This window comes from Molossus molossus, unplaced genomic scaffold (genome assembly GCF_014108415.1).
Source record: "Molossus molossus isolate mMolMol1 unplaced genomic scaffold, mMolMol1.p scaffold_m16_p_19, whole genome shotgun sequence".
In the NCBI taxonomy this organism is placed as follows: domain Eukaryota; kingdom Metazoa; phylum Chordata; class Mammalia; order Chiroptera; family Molossidae; genus Molossus; species Molossus molossus.
Window position 1 is genome coordinate 17,505,248 of NW_023425354.1, and position 13,335 is coordinate 17,518,582.

The following is a 13,335-nucleotide window of genomic DNA, read 5'->3' on the forward strand; positions in this document are numbered from 1 at the left end:
TAGAAAGAGAAGGAAGGAGGAATTAATTTAGAAGTGGTAAAGAGGAGTGAGGAGGAGACCCATCTCACAGGTTCTGGGATGTATGAGAAGAAACAGCACTTATTAGGCTGTAGAGGAATCAGATTCCTCAGGAAAGCCAAGCTTCAGTTAGAGCAAAAAGGTGAAGAAAATGTTCAGAAGACAGGTGCCGCGTAGTTCTGTGCTAGAGTGCTATCTGGTCATTTCGTCCCTTTATCTTTCTTTTAATTCCTCTTATCATTGACCTAATTTGGACATAATACTGGACAGCATGGGCTGTCAATAATCATTCACTTGACGAGTTATGCAGAAAGATGGCAACTCTTATAACAGATGTGATCCTTTTGCCCTTACAGTGAGTGAGTCCATATCATGGCTTCATTACCTTCAGCAGCTATGTAGTAGCCACTACCAATGGCCAACTGAGCCGTAAAGTATACTGCTTTTATTTTTTTAATTTTTCTTGGTACATGCCCCTAGCGGGAACCGAACCTGGGACTCTCTGGTCCACAGGCTGACGCTCCAACCACTGAACTAAACTGGCCAGGGCAAGTATACTGCTTTTATGTTATATTCCTTGCATTGCTTCCTATTGGGTCAAGGATGAATAAATTGTTTTAAAAGTTGGAGAGCTCACAAGGCTATCTTGCAATTAAAAGACATTTCTCTAAAATTAATGTTGTGTAGCTTATAGCTTTGAATAGTTTAGGCAAGGGAAAAGGGATACCTAGCACGTACCACATCAGGGGTTCTGATTAAAGAAAGCTTCTATATATATATAGTTAGTCAGCTTCTCTAAAAACCATTATGACCTTTCAGCCTTCTGTGGCATGTCAATGTTCTTGTCATGGAAAGGTCTAATTATTTTAGTTGAACGTGAATTAAATCTGCTGAAAGAATTAGGGCTGAAGGATAATTGGTGTTTGATTAGCTTATCCTTCCACATGGACACTCTGAGAGACATCTGGCAGTCTAGTATGTCTACACTTCTGTAAGCAGGAATACAGCATGGGTGCCTAGAGTAGTTGGTACATGGCACAGCTAATGGGTTAGGATAAGCAGCATAGAGCTCTAAGTGTGAGCATACTGCTAGGACAGATGCCCCTTCCTAGGGTTACTTCACAGGAAGATGAAAAGGAGCTGAGAACTCAAATCAGAAATGTTTCTTATACTCTTTGGTTTATGTTCTGTTTCAGTGATGACAGTATGGGCTATCAATATCCATTCACTCTACGAGTTGTGCAGAAAGATGGGAACTCCTGTGCTTGGTGCCCATGGTACAGGTAAAGTGACCTTCTACAAAAGAAAAATTTTAGTAGAATTGTAGCTCCAGATAGTATACCTCTTTCATAAGATTTTCAAGTTGAATAAACTTGGGAATTGTTGATTCATCTCTTCCTTGTGAGGTCTGTATAAGTTTTATTCTTGAGACGTATCTGGTTTTGTAAAGTCTACAGTCTCATCAAATTCATAATTTATGATCAACATTTATTCTATGCCTTCTGCTCCTTAATTATAAATTAATTTAACAATTCTGAGCCCATTAGAATGTAGTCTGTTTACTAGACCTTGCTGGAAGTCTGTTTTGATTTTTAGAAGAATTATGAAGAGTGATTGGTCAGTATTATTTCAGGTTGGAAAATGCTTGAGTACTGAAGTCAGCCTTTAGAAAACTGTAACAGACTTAGCAAACTGAGTTTAAAATAGATATTAGAACCATGGCTTTGTCATGGTCCCCCTCAACCCCCATAAATTTTTATATATATTTATTTAATGTCCCATTTTACAAACAAGGAAATGGGCATTGTTATACCAGATAAATTATCCTTAGAGCATTAAATAACTGAATTTAGAATGTCTTTAGAGGCGTTTTATCTCATGTATCCAATTCCCATATTATTTTTTTGCCACAAAGTTCATATATTTATTGAATAGCAAAAGGTTATCAAGTGCTTTGAAAAACCAAAGACTCAAGAAGTACTAAGCATGATTCCCTGAAATATTAATAATTATTAATACATATTCATGCATTTATCAGTCTGAAGTAAGATGCCCATGACAAATTGTGAAGTCCAAGAAGGAATGTAGAGAAGTAGAAAGGGAGAATATTTCTGATAAAGAAAATTGATTTCTTTATAATTATTCCTTTCTCAATATATCTTTTTTCCCCTTTAGATTTTGCAGAGGCTGTAAAATTGACTGTGGGGAAGACAGAGCTTTCATTGGAAATGCCTATATTGCTGTAGATTGGGACCCCACAGCCCTTCACCTCCGCTATCAAACATCACAGGAAAGGGTAAGAACCCAAGGCCAGTGTAAGATGGTGGTTTTTATATATAAAAATTTTCCAGGTTTAACTATATTATGACATTTGTTTTGTAGACAATTTAGTACAACCAGAAAAACATTAATTGGCTCTCTCTGTGACACTTCATATATTGATTTGATTACATAGATGTTTTCATTTTCCTACTTCTAGAGATAATTGTATTGGGGCTTTATTTAAAAATTGTTTTCGCCTGCCTGGTATGGCTCAGTGGATTGAATGTCATCCCATGGACTGAGAGGTCTGGGTTTAATTCACAGTAAGGGTACATGCCTAGGTTGTAGGTTTGATCCCCAGTAGGAGGAGTGTAGGAGGCAGCCAATCCATGTCTCTCTCTCACATCTGTGTTTCTGTCTCTTTCCCTTCCTCTCTCTCTTGACACATCACTAAAACATATTTTTAAGAAAAATTTTTTTCTTTTCTTTATTGATTTCAGAGAGAGGAAGGGAGAGAGAGAGAAACATCAATGTAAGAGAAACATCAATCAGTTGCCTCCCACACACACCCCAAGCAGGGATCAAACCCTCAACCTGGGTATGTGCCCTGAATGGAAATCGAACCCACCACTTTTTGATGTATTCAGCAATGCTCCAATCAACTGAGCAGCACTGGCCAACACTGTATTGGGACTTTAAAGTTCAAAAATACTACTAATAAGTAAATCTTGTAACAAAACTCTAGGTGTAATTAAGAAGTTATATTCTCTGGCCATGACATACCAATCAGTAAATATCTCACTGCCTGTTTATTAATTATTATTGAAACTGCAGCATTTGGTAACCACAGTTACTTAGTTCACATGCATTCCAGGGCTATGGCTGCTACTTTTAATGGGAATAGTTAGTAGAAAAATTAGAGAAAGGATTGAATATTTCAGAACTGGGCAACTAAGAGTACATCTCAGTGGCTGTTCACCCTTGGCATTCCTCTACTGCCACTCTCTGGCCAGAGTAATTTTTAAATTTTGAAAATGTTAATTCACAAAAGAATACTTTAATAAATAAAAATTAAAAAAAAAAAAATTAACTCCATACCTAAAAATGTTTGCAAAATGCTGTTTAAAGGATCGGTTGACTAGGTAGCTTGTGGGTAGAGATAAGAAGAAGCTGATGGAGAGGAAAAAAATTAATAGAATCAGAGAAGTTTCTTAGTCACATGAAGAATTGTATTGCTTTTGGATTTATGTTCCCTTTAGATAGGTTAGTAATGATAATTGACTTTTCTGTCTTTTTGTGCTATTGAGGAGTGGGGACACTACCAATTCCAGACCTAGTTCCCTGTTTGGATCCCTCAACGTGCCCACACACACCCTGAGGCTGCTGGCAACTCTCACTAGCCAAGAAGGAGTGTGATTTGTAGAAACGTGCCATATGAAAGATCACTGGGCTAAAGGAAGCTAGCCTAAAAGAAGTTGATCTAGTTCAGTGGTTCTCAACCTGTGGGTCACGGCCCCTTTGGGGGTCAAATGACCCTTTCATAGGGCTCACCTAAGACCATCAGAAAACACGTATTTCCAATGGTCTTAGGAACTGAGACACCGCTCCTCTACCCGTCTCCAGGCAGGTCCGCCCACATGCAGATACGCCCACATACAACTTGAGGAACTGTATTAAAGGGCCGTGGCATAAGGAAGGTTGAGAACCACTGTTCTAGTAGATCATGCTCACTGTAGCAACATTTAACTTCAGTCATGCTTCATTTGAAGAGGGAAAATTTTGGCAACTGATAAAGATTCCTGAATCTTTGTCAGCACAAAATCTGATAGGACATTATTGGGACAAGATACTCCTGTCAAAGATGAAAAATTACTTGGCTCTATAAATCTCTTCCTTTTTTAATAAGCCCAGTGTCGATCTGAAAAGCTCTGGAGGACATCCTGCTTATAGGAAGAAGAGCCTGCATGACCTGTTCAATCTCACGCTGTTTTCATTTTCAATGATGCTCTTAGGATACCATGGAAAGAAACCAAGTTACAATTGAGATGTTTTGCCTTGCTGGAGAGTGGAGCCCCATGACTCATTTTTCACTACGTAATATATCTTCCTTCATGTGGTTTCTACAAGTGCTTGGAAAGTCACGTAGACAAAGGAAGATACTTCAGTTTAAAATCTAGATTATTGCCCTACCAGTTTGGCTCAGAGGTTAGAGCATCGGCCTGCGGTCCAGAGAGGCCCAGGTTTGGTTCCCGCTAAGGGCATGTACCTCAGTTGCAGTTTGTCACCGGCCCTGGTTGGTCGTGTGGGTGGCAGCCACTCGATGTGTCCCTTTTACGTCTATGTTTCTCTCTCTCTCTCTCTTCCTCTCTCTCCCTCCCACTCTATCTGAACAGAAAATGGAGAAATGTCTTCAGGTGAGGATATAAAAAAAAAAATTTTGAGATTATTGCCCTCATGTTTTATACTTTTTATATATTTATTTTTAAAATTTCTATTCATTGATTAATTTGAGAAAGAGAGAGGAAGAGGGGGAGAGCGAGCGAGAGGGAAAAAAACATTGATTTGTTGTTCAATTTATTTATGCACTCATTGGTTGATTCTTGTTTGTGCCCTTACTGGACATCAAACTGTAATCTTGGTGTTATTGGGACAATGCTTTAAAAAACTGAGCTACCTGGCCAGGGCGTCATATGTTTTATACTTTTTATTTCAGTGATTTCCCTTCCAGAAATTTATCCTAGGAAAATACTCTGTAATGTTCCGACAAATTCATCATTGCATTTTTTAGAATAATAAAAAATTAGAAACAACTTTGTCCCATGTTAGAGGAATGATTAAATAAAGCATGGTGTAATAATTGGATAAAATGGTGATAACCAGAATTAGTTTTTGCTGACATATATAGGAAGATACTTATGGTATCATGTTGTTGTTTTTTAAAGCAAGGTAGAAAGTTGCATATACTGAAAAATCTCTTCAATTTTTTAAAAAAAATACTATTTAGGAAAAGAAAATCTGCCAATATTTTGACAGTGTTTGCCTTTGTATTAAGAATATAAAAGTTTCCCTGCCTTTTTACATTTTTCTCTGCTTTCCAAAGTTTCTATGTGAATGTTTTATTTCTTAAGCAGGAAAAAAAAAAATAGAGAGAGGCAATTGCTGTTATTTTTTTATTTTCGTCTTGCTTGGACTTCACATTCCTCAATAGAAAATTAAACCAGGTAATTTTATCTAATACAGTTGTCCCTCGCCACTTTGCACTTCGACTTTCGCTGCTTCACTCTATCATGGGAAGCCGCAAAAGTCAAAATGCGATGTGGCAAAGGACGACTGTAGTATAAATAAAGAACCCTACTTCATGGAAATTCACTTATCACGGTAGAGTCTGGAACTGATTAACCGCAATAAACGAGCGCTGACTGTAGTCTTATAATGTATGAAAGCTGTTACTTTATTTCTTATGTTTTGTGTTAAGGATGAGCTTTCGACCTGGCCAATTTTGCTCAGCAGTTAGAGTGACGGCCCACGGACAGTAGAGTCCCGAGTCCGGTTTCCGCTAAGGGCACGTGCCTCAGTTGCAGTTTGACCCTGGCCCTGGTTGGGGTTGTGTGGGTGGCAACCACTCGATGTGTCTCTCTCACATCGATGTTTCTCTCTCTCTCTTCCTCCCTTTCTCCCTCCTGCCCTATCTGAAGATAAAAATGCAGAAATGTCCTCAGGTGAGAATAAAAAATGGATAAGCTTTCAAGAACTTAAAAAAAAAAAAGGAAGAGGGTGCCAGTAGTAATTTAGACTGTTTGAAAAATAGTAGAGCATCTGGCAGTGGATCCCAAGAGATAAAGGGAATCTCTGTCACTTAGGAAAGTAAATAAAAATTATTGTCAGTGCACAAACATCAGTCTTCCTTCTCACCTGTCTCAATCTAACTCTATAGCCTGTGTGTTCCATAGACAATACAGTCAATAAAAATCAACATTCTTTACTAACTTACTGTTATTTGTGGTTGGCCATAAAGTTTCCTAGATAGAGGTAATAGAGATAATGTTTAACTGGTTATGAGAAAAGAGACACTACTGTATTTAATATACCCATTTTTCTACTCTGATTCCAACAGCCACAATGCAGTATGGGGGAGTTTTGTTTGTTCATTTTGGGGGGGTTGGTTTGTTTTTAAAGAATGTCAGCTTTTCCCTTGGGTGACCAGCTCTAAAGATGATGAGAGTTATTAGTATCAAAAAAGAAATCAGTGACCCAAGGTCAAGCCATATTTCCTTTTCTGAGAGAAAGGCTTTTTCTCAGGTTCCCCTTTTTAAATGGATGATGATACAATGTTAAAACCCTTAATTGCATCATCAACCTCAGCCTTGATAGGTTGTAGAAGTACTTAGCTGCTATAATTCAGCCATCTTCTCATGAAGGGTAAAAGCCACCCCTGAAAACCTGTCCTGAACTGCATGTGCTGAGATGTGCTAATTTGTAATTTAGGGAGCCCATTGATCCCTTTGTGAGTTAAGCAAGGGAAACATGAGGGAAATTGTCTGAGGCAGAGAGCCAATTCACCTTTGGAAGGGAGGCAGAATAACTGGAGTGATGGACATATGTGTGACCTTTGCCTGAATGAGAGGCATCCATTGTTGGATGTATTCCAGACTCCACCCTGGGATAAAAAGGATCTCTGTGTGAAGTGTCATGGTAGTATTTGTAGTACTCAACTGTGCCTCACCTACTGTGGTTCTTGATTGCTTATTAAGTGATAGCCAAGTATTGGAGAGGGAAAATTCTTCCTTTTCTATTGCATTCTAAGTCCCTACTTCTCTCCATCCTCCTGATACCACACCACCTCCAACACATATCCTTACACACTTATCCCCTTTTGCTATCTCTCCTTTCTTTATTGATTTTAGAGAGAAAGGAAGGGAAAGGGAGAAAGAGATAGAAACATCAATGAGAGAGAACATCGATTGGCTGCCTCCTGCATGCCCCCACTGGGAATCAGGCCCATAACCTGGGCATGTGCCCTGACCGGGAATCGAACTGGCTACCTCTTGGTGCATGGGTCAATGCTCAACCACGGAGCCACACCGGCCATGCTGTCTCTCCTTTTTTATACTTACCATTTTCTTGCTCCAAATCCTAGTATGTGGATTAACAGGACTACAGAGGTTTGGCAGGTATTAGGAGCCTTCTCAACAAAATCTGGCTCTCTTGAGCCTACCATTCTTTTATTGTGGCTTTGTGAGGCAGGAGATAGATAACGATATACATGGTATTCTGATAACTGTGTTATATGGAATCAATGTGCAAATGAGTTGTATCCTGTGGGGTTTAATGCTCTGATGTGTTACATTCTCATGGTGAGCTTTTCTGGACCTTTCTTATTTAATTCATATCTGGCATCTGTGTTCCAGTGATATTATTTCTTCTAACTTCTGTAAAGCCTGCAACATACTAAGAATGTTGTATCTTTGTAGTTAAAAATTAAAGGCCAGCCTGGCTGGTGTGGCTCAGTGGTTGAGCTTCAACCCATGTACCAAGAGGTCACCAGTTCGATTCCCGGTCAGGGCACATGCCCAGGTTGTGGGCCCAATACCCAGTGGGGGCATGTAGGAGGCGGCCAATCGATGTTCTCTCTCACCAATGTTACTATTTCTCTCTTCATCTCCCTTCCTTTCTCTCTAAAATCAATAAAGAAAAAATAAATTTTTTTAATAAATAAATAAAAAATAAAAGACCTAATCTGAATACTCCTGGCTTGAAGGCCAGCTCAAATGTAATCTGTTTTAGGATTTCAAAATTTTAAAATAAATAGGCAGTTCCTTGTTTGTTTTTGTTTCTATTATTTTGAACCATTCAAAAAGATCTATAGTCATATAAATAGACATTTGATCCCAGATGTTACTGATGTGATGTTTGTGAATAAAAGTACAGATACTGTATTTGCCCAAAGACTTTTAGTTTGGGTTGTGTTTTCTTTTTCTTCATGTAGAATAAAATGAGTGTGAATCACCTAGAGGATGATGCATAGCCAGGTGACTATTTTATACTCCTTCCCTGCCCCACTGCCCTACTCACCCTCTACCCCCATTATTCCTATTTCCTCCACTTACAGGTTGTGGATGAGCATGAGAGTGTGGAACAGAGTCGACGAGCACAAGCTGAGCCCATCAACTTGGACAGCTGTCTCCGTGCTTTCACCAGTGAGGAGGAGCTAGGGGAAAATGAGATGTACTACTGCTCCAAGTGTAAGACCCACTGCTTGGCAACCAAGAAGCTGGATCTCTGGAGGCTTCCTCCCATCCTGGTTAGTTACAGTCCTACCCCTGAGAGAGCAGGAGTCTGGCAAAAAGGAAAGAAGCCATGAACAAATAGTTTTTGTTATTTTTGAGAATAAAATCCTCCCCACAGCAGTGCTTAAAACACTTTTGCTATGCAAGGTTTTTATGTTGCACACAGAGATTTATTGTTCTACAGATATTTGCTAGTTCCTGCTCCTAAAGAGCAGCAGCCTAAAAGGAGAGAAAAGTCATATAGACCAGTAACTGCCATTCAATACAGTATGTAAGAAGGGTCACAAGTGATACAACCTGGTGAATTTGAACTTCAGAGGAAAATGAAAGCACTCTGGCTCTAGGGAGAGAGGAAGCTTTAGGCTCATCCTTAGTGGACTAAAGAGGAGCAGTTGGGCCTGGAGCCTCCGATTCCATTGTGCTTGGTCATATGACCGCAGCACACTGTTGTGTTAAGTGTGTGTGCACAAGCACACAGCTGCAATGGGGCTTGTGTGTTCTTTTGATTTTGATTTATTTCTGTCTTCTCCCTACATGGATTAGAAGGCCCTCCTGTTGTTTGTCAGGTGAGTTTGAAGAGACAAATCTTCCTATTCATTTAAGAAAACTTATTCCTTAAGGGTGGAAGTGTCATAACAAGTGTAACTGTAAGGCAGTGGTATATTTTAACCAGATCTTACATGCATTTGTTGTTGATCCTCACCCAAAGATTTTTTTCCATTGATTTTTTTAGAGGGAGAGAGAGGGAGAGAGAGAGTGACATCAATTGGTTACTTCCCACACAACCCAACCAGGGTCAGGGACTGAATCACAGCTGAGGTGTGTGCCACTGGCTAGAATTGAACCCGCGACTCATTGGTTTGCAGGCCAATGCTCTAGCCACTGAGCCAAACCAGCTGGGGCTGCATTTTTCTTATTTATTTATTTATTTATTTATTTATTTATTTATTTATTTTTTATCCTCACCTGAGGACATTTTTTCCATTTCTTGTTCAGATAGACTGGGAGGGGGAGAGAGAGAGAGAAACATCGATGTGAAAGGGACACATCGAGTGGTTGCCACCCGCACGACCCAACCAGGGCCGGGACAAACTGCAACCGAGGTACATGCCCTTAGCAGGAATCGAACCCAGGTCTCTCTGGACCGCAGGCTGATGCTCTAACCACTAAGCCAAACCGTCCAGGGCTGCATTTTTATTTTACTTTTTTTTTTTTTTTTTTAAGAGAGAGAGAGAGAAACATTGATGTGAGAGAGACACATCCAGTGGTTGCCACCCCCACAACCCCAACCAGGACCCGGGATGAACCGCAACGAGGTACATGCCCTTAGTAGGAACTGAACCCGAGACTCTCTGGTCCATGGGCCGACTCTAAGCCAAACCAGCCAGGGCAGGGCTGCATTTTTTTATTCATACCTTATTTACTACTCTGTAAGACTGTGAATGTAGGTTTTTTGTTTTTTTCTTAATCCAGAACAACTTCCCAGGGAAGTAATTCATAACATTGGCTAGCTACCTCCAGGGATGGGAACTGAGGGAAGGAAAAAAGGACAGAGCAGGCTTGGAGATAGACAGGTGGGAAGGGGGATAGTTGTTGTTTTTGTTTTGTTTTGTTTTTACTTGAGTTATAATTAACACAGAGTTAAATGCATAGACTTTAAATATCTAGTTTGACATCACATAAAACATATCTTAGAGTAAAGGCATTTATAAAAACTATGTTTTTGAGGTCTTTAAAAATAATGGTGAATGCCCTGGCCAGTTTGGCTGAGCAGTTAGAGTGTCAGCCCACGGACCAGAGAGTCCCGGGTTCGGTTTCCGCTAAGGGCACGTACCTGGGTTGCGATTTGGCTCCAGCCCTGGCCCCTGTTGGGGTCCTGTGGGTGGCAACCAGTCAATGTGTCTATCTCACTTCGATGTTTCTCTTCCTCTCTCTCTCCCTCCCGCTCTGTCTGAAGATTAATGCAAAAATGTCCTCAGGTGAGGATAAAAAATAAGTATGTGATGGTGAGTGCCCTGGCTGGGTGGCTCAGTTGGTTGAGCATAGTCCTGTACACCAAAAGGTTGTGGGTTCAAGTCTCAGTCAGGGCACATACTTAGGTTTCGGTTTTGATCCTCGTTTGAGGCATGTTTGGAAGGCAACTGATTGATGTCTCTCTCTCTCCCCTCCCCCTTTCCTGTCTCTCTAAAAATCAATAAAATCATATTCTCAGGTGAAGATTAAAATAAAGAAAGAAAAATAAAAAATTATGAGTAAATGTTTTGTTGAGATACAGTGGATTGAGCATCGTCCTATGGACTGAGAAGTCCTGGTTCGATTCCTGGTCAGGACACATGCCCAGGTTGCAGGCTCCATCCCCAGTAGGGGGCATGCAGGAGGTAGCCGATCAATATATCTCTCTCACATTGATGTTTCAATTGTTTTTTTTTCTTTATTGATTTTAGGGAGAGGGGAAGAGAGATGGAAACATCGATGAGAGAGAACATTAATTGGCCACCTCCTGCATGCCCCCCACTGGGGATTGGACCCACAACCTGGGCTTGTGCCATGACTGGGAATCAAACTGGGGACCTCTTGGTTCATGGGTCAATGCTCAACCACTGAGCCACACCGGCCAGGCGTCACATTGATGTTTCTATCTCTTTCTCCCTCCCTCTCTCTATCTCTAAAAAAAAAAGCAATAAAATCATATTTTAAAAAACAACATCAGTAAATTGTTAAGCATCTAGGGTAGAGGTAGCCACCAAATATCTGTGCCTGCATTAGAGAGCATAGTAACACTGTGTAAAACTGGAGGAATTCATTGCGCTTAAAAAGAAGTTGAGAAGCAGAAAAGTAGGGAGATTTCTTATTCTCTTCAGGGTTCCCTGGTAGCCATCAAAGGATATGGTAAGAAAGGAGAGACCTCCTATTGGAGATTGGATAAGTTTCATCTATAAAAAAAACTCCAGTCCTGGCCAGTTTGACTCAGCAGTTAGAGCATCGGCCCTTGGACCGAAGGGTCTTAGGTTCGATTCCTGGTCAAGGGCACATACCTGGGATATAGGTCTGATCCCCAGCCACAGTTGAGGTTGTATGGGAGGCAACCAATTGATGTGTCTCTCTCACATCGATATTTCTTTTTTTTTTTTTTCTGTATTGGGAGAGAGGAAAGGAGAAGGAGAGGGAGATAGAAACATCGATCAGAGAGAACATTGATTGGCCGCGTCCTGCATGCCCTCCACTGAGGTTCTGGCCCATAACCTGGGTATGTGCCCTGACCAGGAATCGAACTGGCAACCTCTTGGTGCATGGGTCGACGCTCACCCAGTGAGCCACACCGGCTGGCCTCACATTGATGTTTCTATCTCTGTCTCTCTCTTCCTCCTTCCCTTCACTCTATCTAAAAAATCAGTGGTGAGGATTAACAAAAACAAACAAATAAAAAAGCCATTTTTATTCAAAACATTCAGTAGAGTCTCCTATGAGAATATTTGTGAATGAATCTTCTATGATATTGGAGAGAGGGAGAGGTCAGTGTGGATCATGGATCCAGAAAGCAGAGGATTACATGCAAATATTGGCTCCAGGGATGTTGAAGAAGTATAGAAAGAGCATCTTGGATATACACAGGCTATGAAATTAGGGAGATTACCATGTTAGTTAGCCACATAGCTAAAGGGCAGTGGCCCCCTACTGATGACAGTTACATAATATATTATTTTTGAAAAAATGTTATGTTATATATTCTTGAACATTCACATGTATTAGACTTGTGGGTTTTTTAAATGTAAATTTTGTATCTTCAGAACCCTTTAACTCAAATGTTTTCTATCTTTTCCTCTCCAGATTATTCACCTTAAACGATTTCAATTTGTAAATGGTCGATGGATAAAATCACAGAAAATTGTTAAATTTCCTCGTGAAAGTTTTGACCCTAGTGCTTTTTTGGTACCAAGAGACCCAGCTCTCTGCCAGCGGAAACCACTGACACCCCAGGGAGATGACTTCTGTGAGACCAGGGTTCCAGCAGGAGAGGTGAAGAAAGTGGATGCCCAGAACTCAGCTGGGGAAGAGGATGTGCTCCTGAGCAAGAGCCCATCCTCACTCAGCGCCAACATCATCTGTAGCCCTAAAGGTGAAGAAGCCTAGGGGACCTTCTGAAGCCCAGACAGCACCCTGAGGGGAGCTTTCCTGGAACCCCTGTAGACTGCATGTTTGCCTCTTTCTTCCACTCTAGAGCAACAGCCAAATGAGACAGAACAAACTTATCTAGAATCAGACCTGTCTGGATTCGAACTATCTGACTTTTAGCAGGAGATACAGCCTCCCTAAATCTATTTTTTATTTGTAAAATGGAGATAATACTAAGTTCACAGAGTGTGAGGATTTCATATGTCAGGAATGAAGCACTTTAAATAGTGCCTGATATAGTAAACATGAACAGTAGTTGTCATCCTTGTTCCTTTACGGCAGAGGTTCTCAAAGTATGGTTCAGGAGCCCCTATAGGGTCCCTGAGACCCTTTCTGAGAACCTAGATCAGAACTATTTTCATAAAAATACCAAGACAGCCCTGGCTAGTTTGGCTCAGCAGTTAGAGCATTGGCCTGCGGACCAGAGAGTCCTGGGTTCGATTCCCGCTAAGGGCATGTACCTCGATTGCAGTTTGTCCTCGGTCCTTGTTGGGGTCGTGTGGGTGGCAGCCACTCGATGTGTCTCTCTCACATTGATGTTTCTCTCTCTCTTTTCTTCCCTCTCTCCCTCCTGCTCTATCTGAAAAAAAGAAAA

The 13,335-nt window shown here is 40.7% G+C and overlaps 1 protein-coding gene across 30 annotated transcripts in view; it reads left to right on the forward strand.

Moving 5' to 3' along the window:
- Positions 1 to 13,335, forward strand: part of USP32 (ubiquitin specific peptidase 32) — a 160,951-nt gene that overhangs the window by 142,119 nt on the left and 5,497 nt on the right. For all 30 annotated transcript variants that reach the window (XM_036267923.1, XM_036267903.1, XM_036267915.1 and 27 more), the window contains 4 exons: positions 1,215 to 1,301; positions 2,194 to 2,314; positions 8,390 to 8,581; positions 12,396 to 12,684. In XM_036267923.1, coding sequence (XP_036123816.1) covers positions 1,215 to 1,301; positions 2,194 to 2,314; positions 8,390 to 8,581; positions 12,396 to 12,684 — 689 coding nt within the window. The remainder of the gene's footprint in view (positions 1 to 1,214; positions 1,302 to 2,193; positions 2,315 to 8,389; positions 8,582 to 12,395; positions 12,685 to 13,335) is intronic.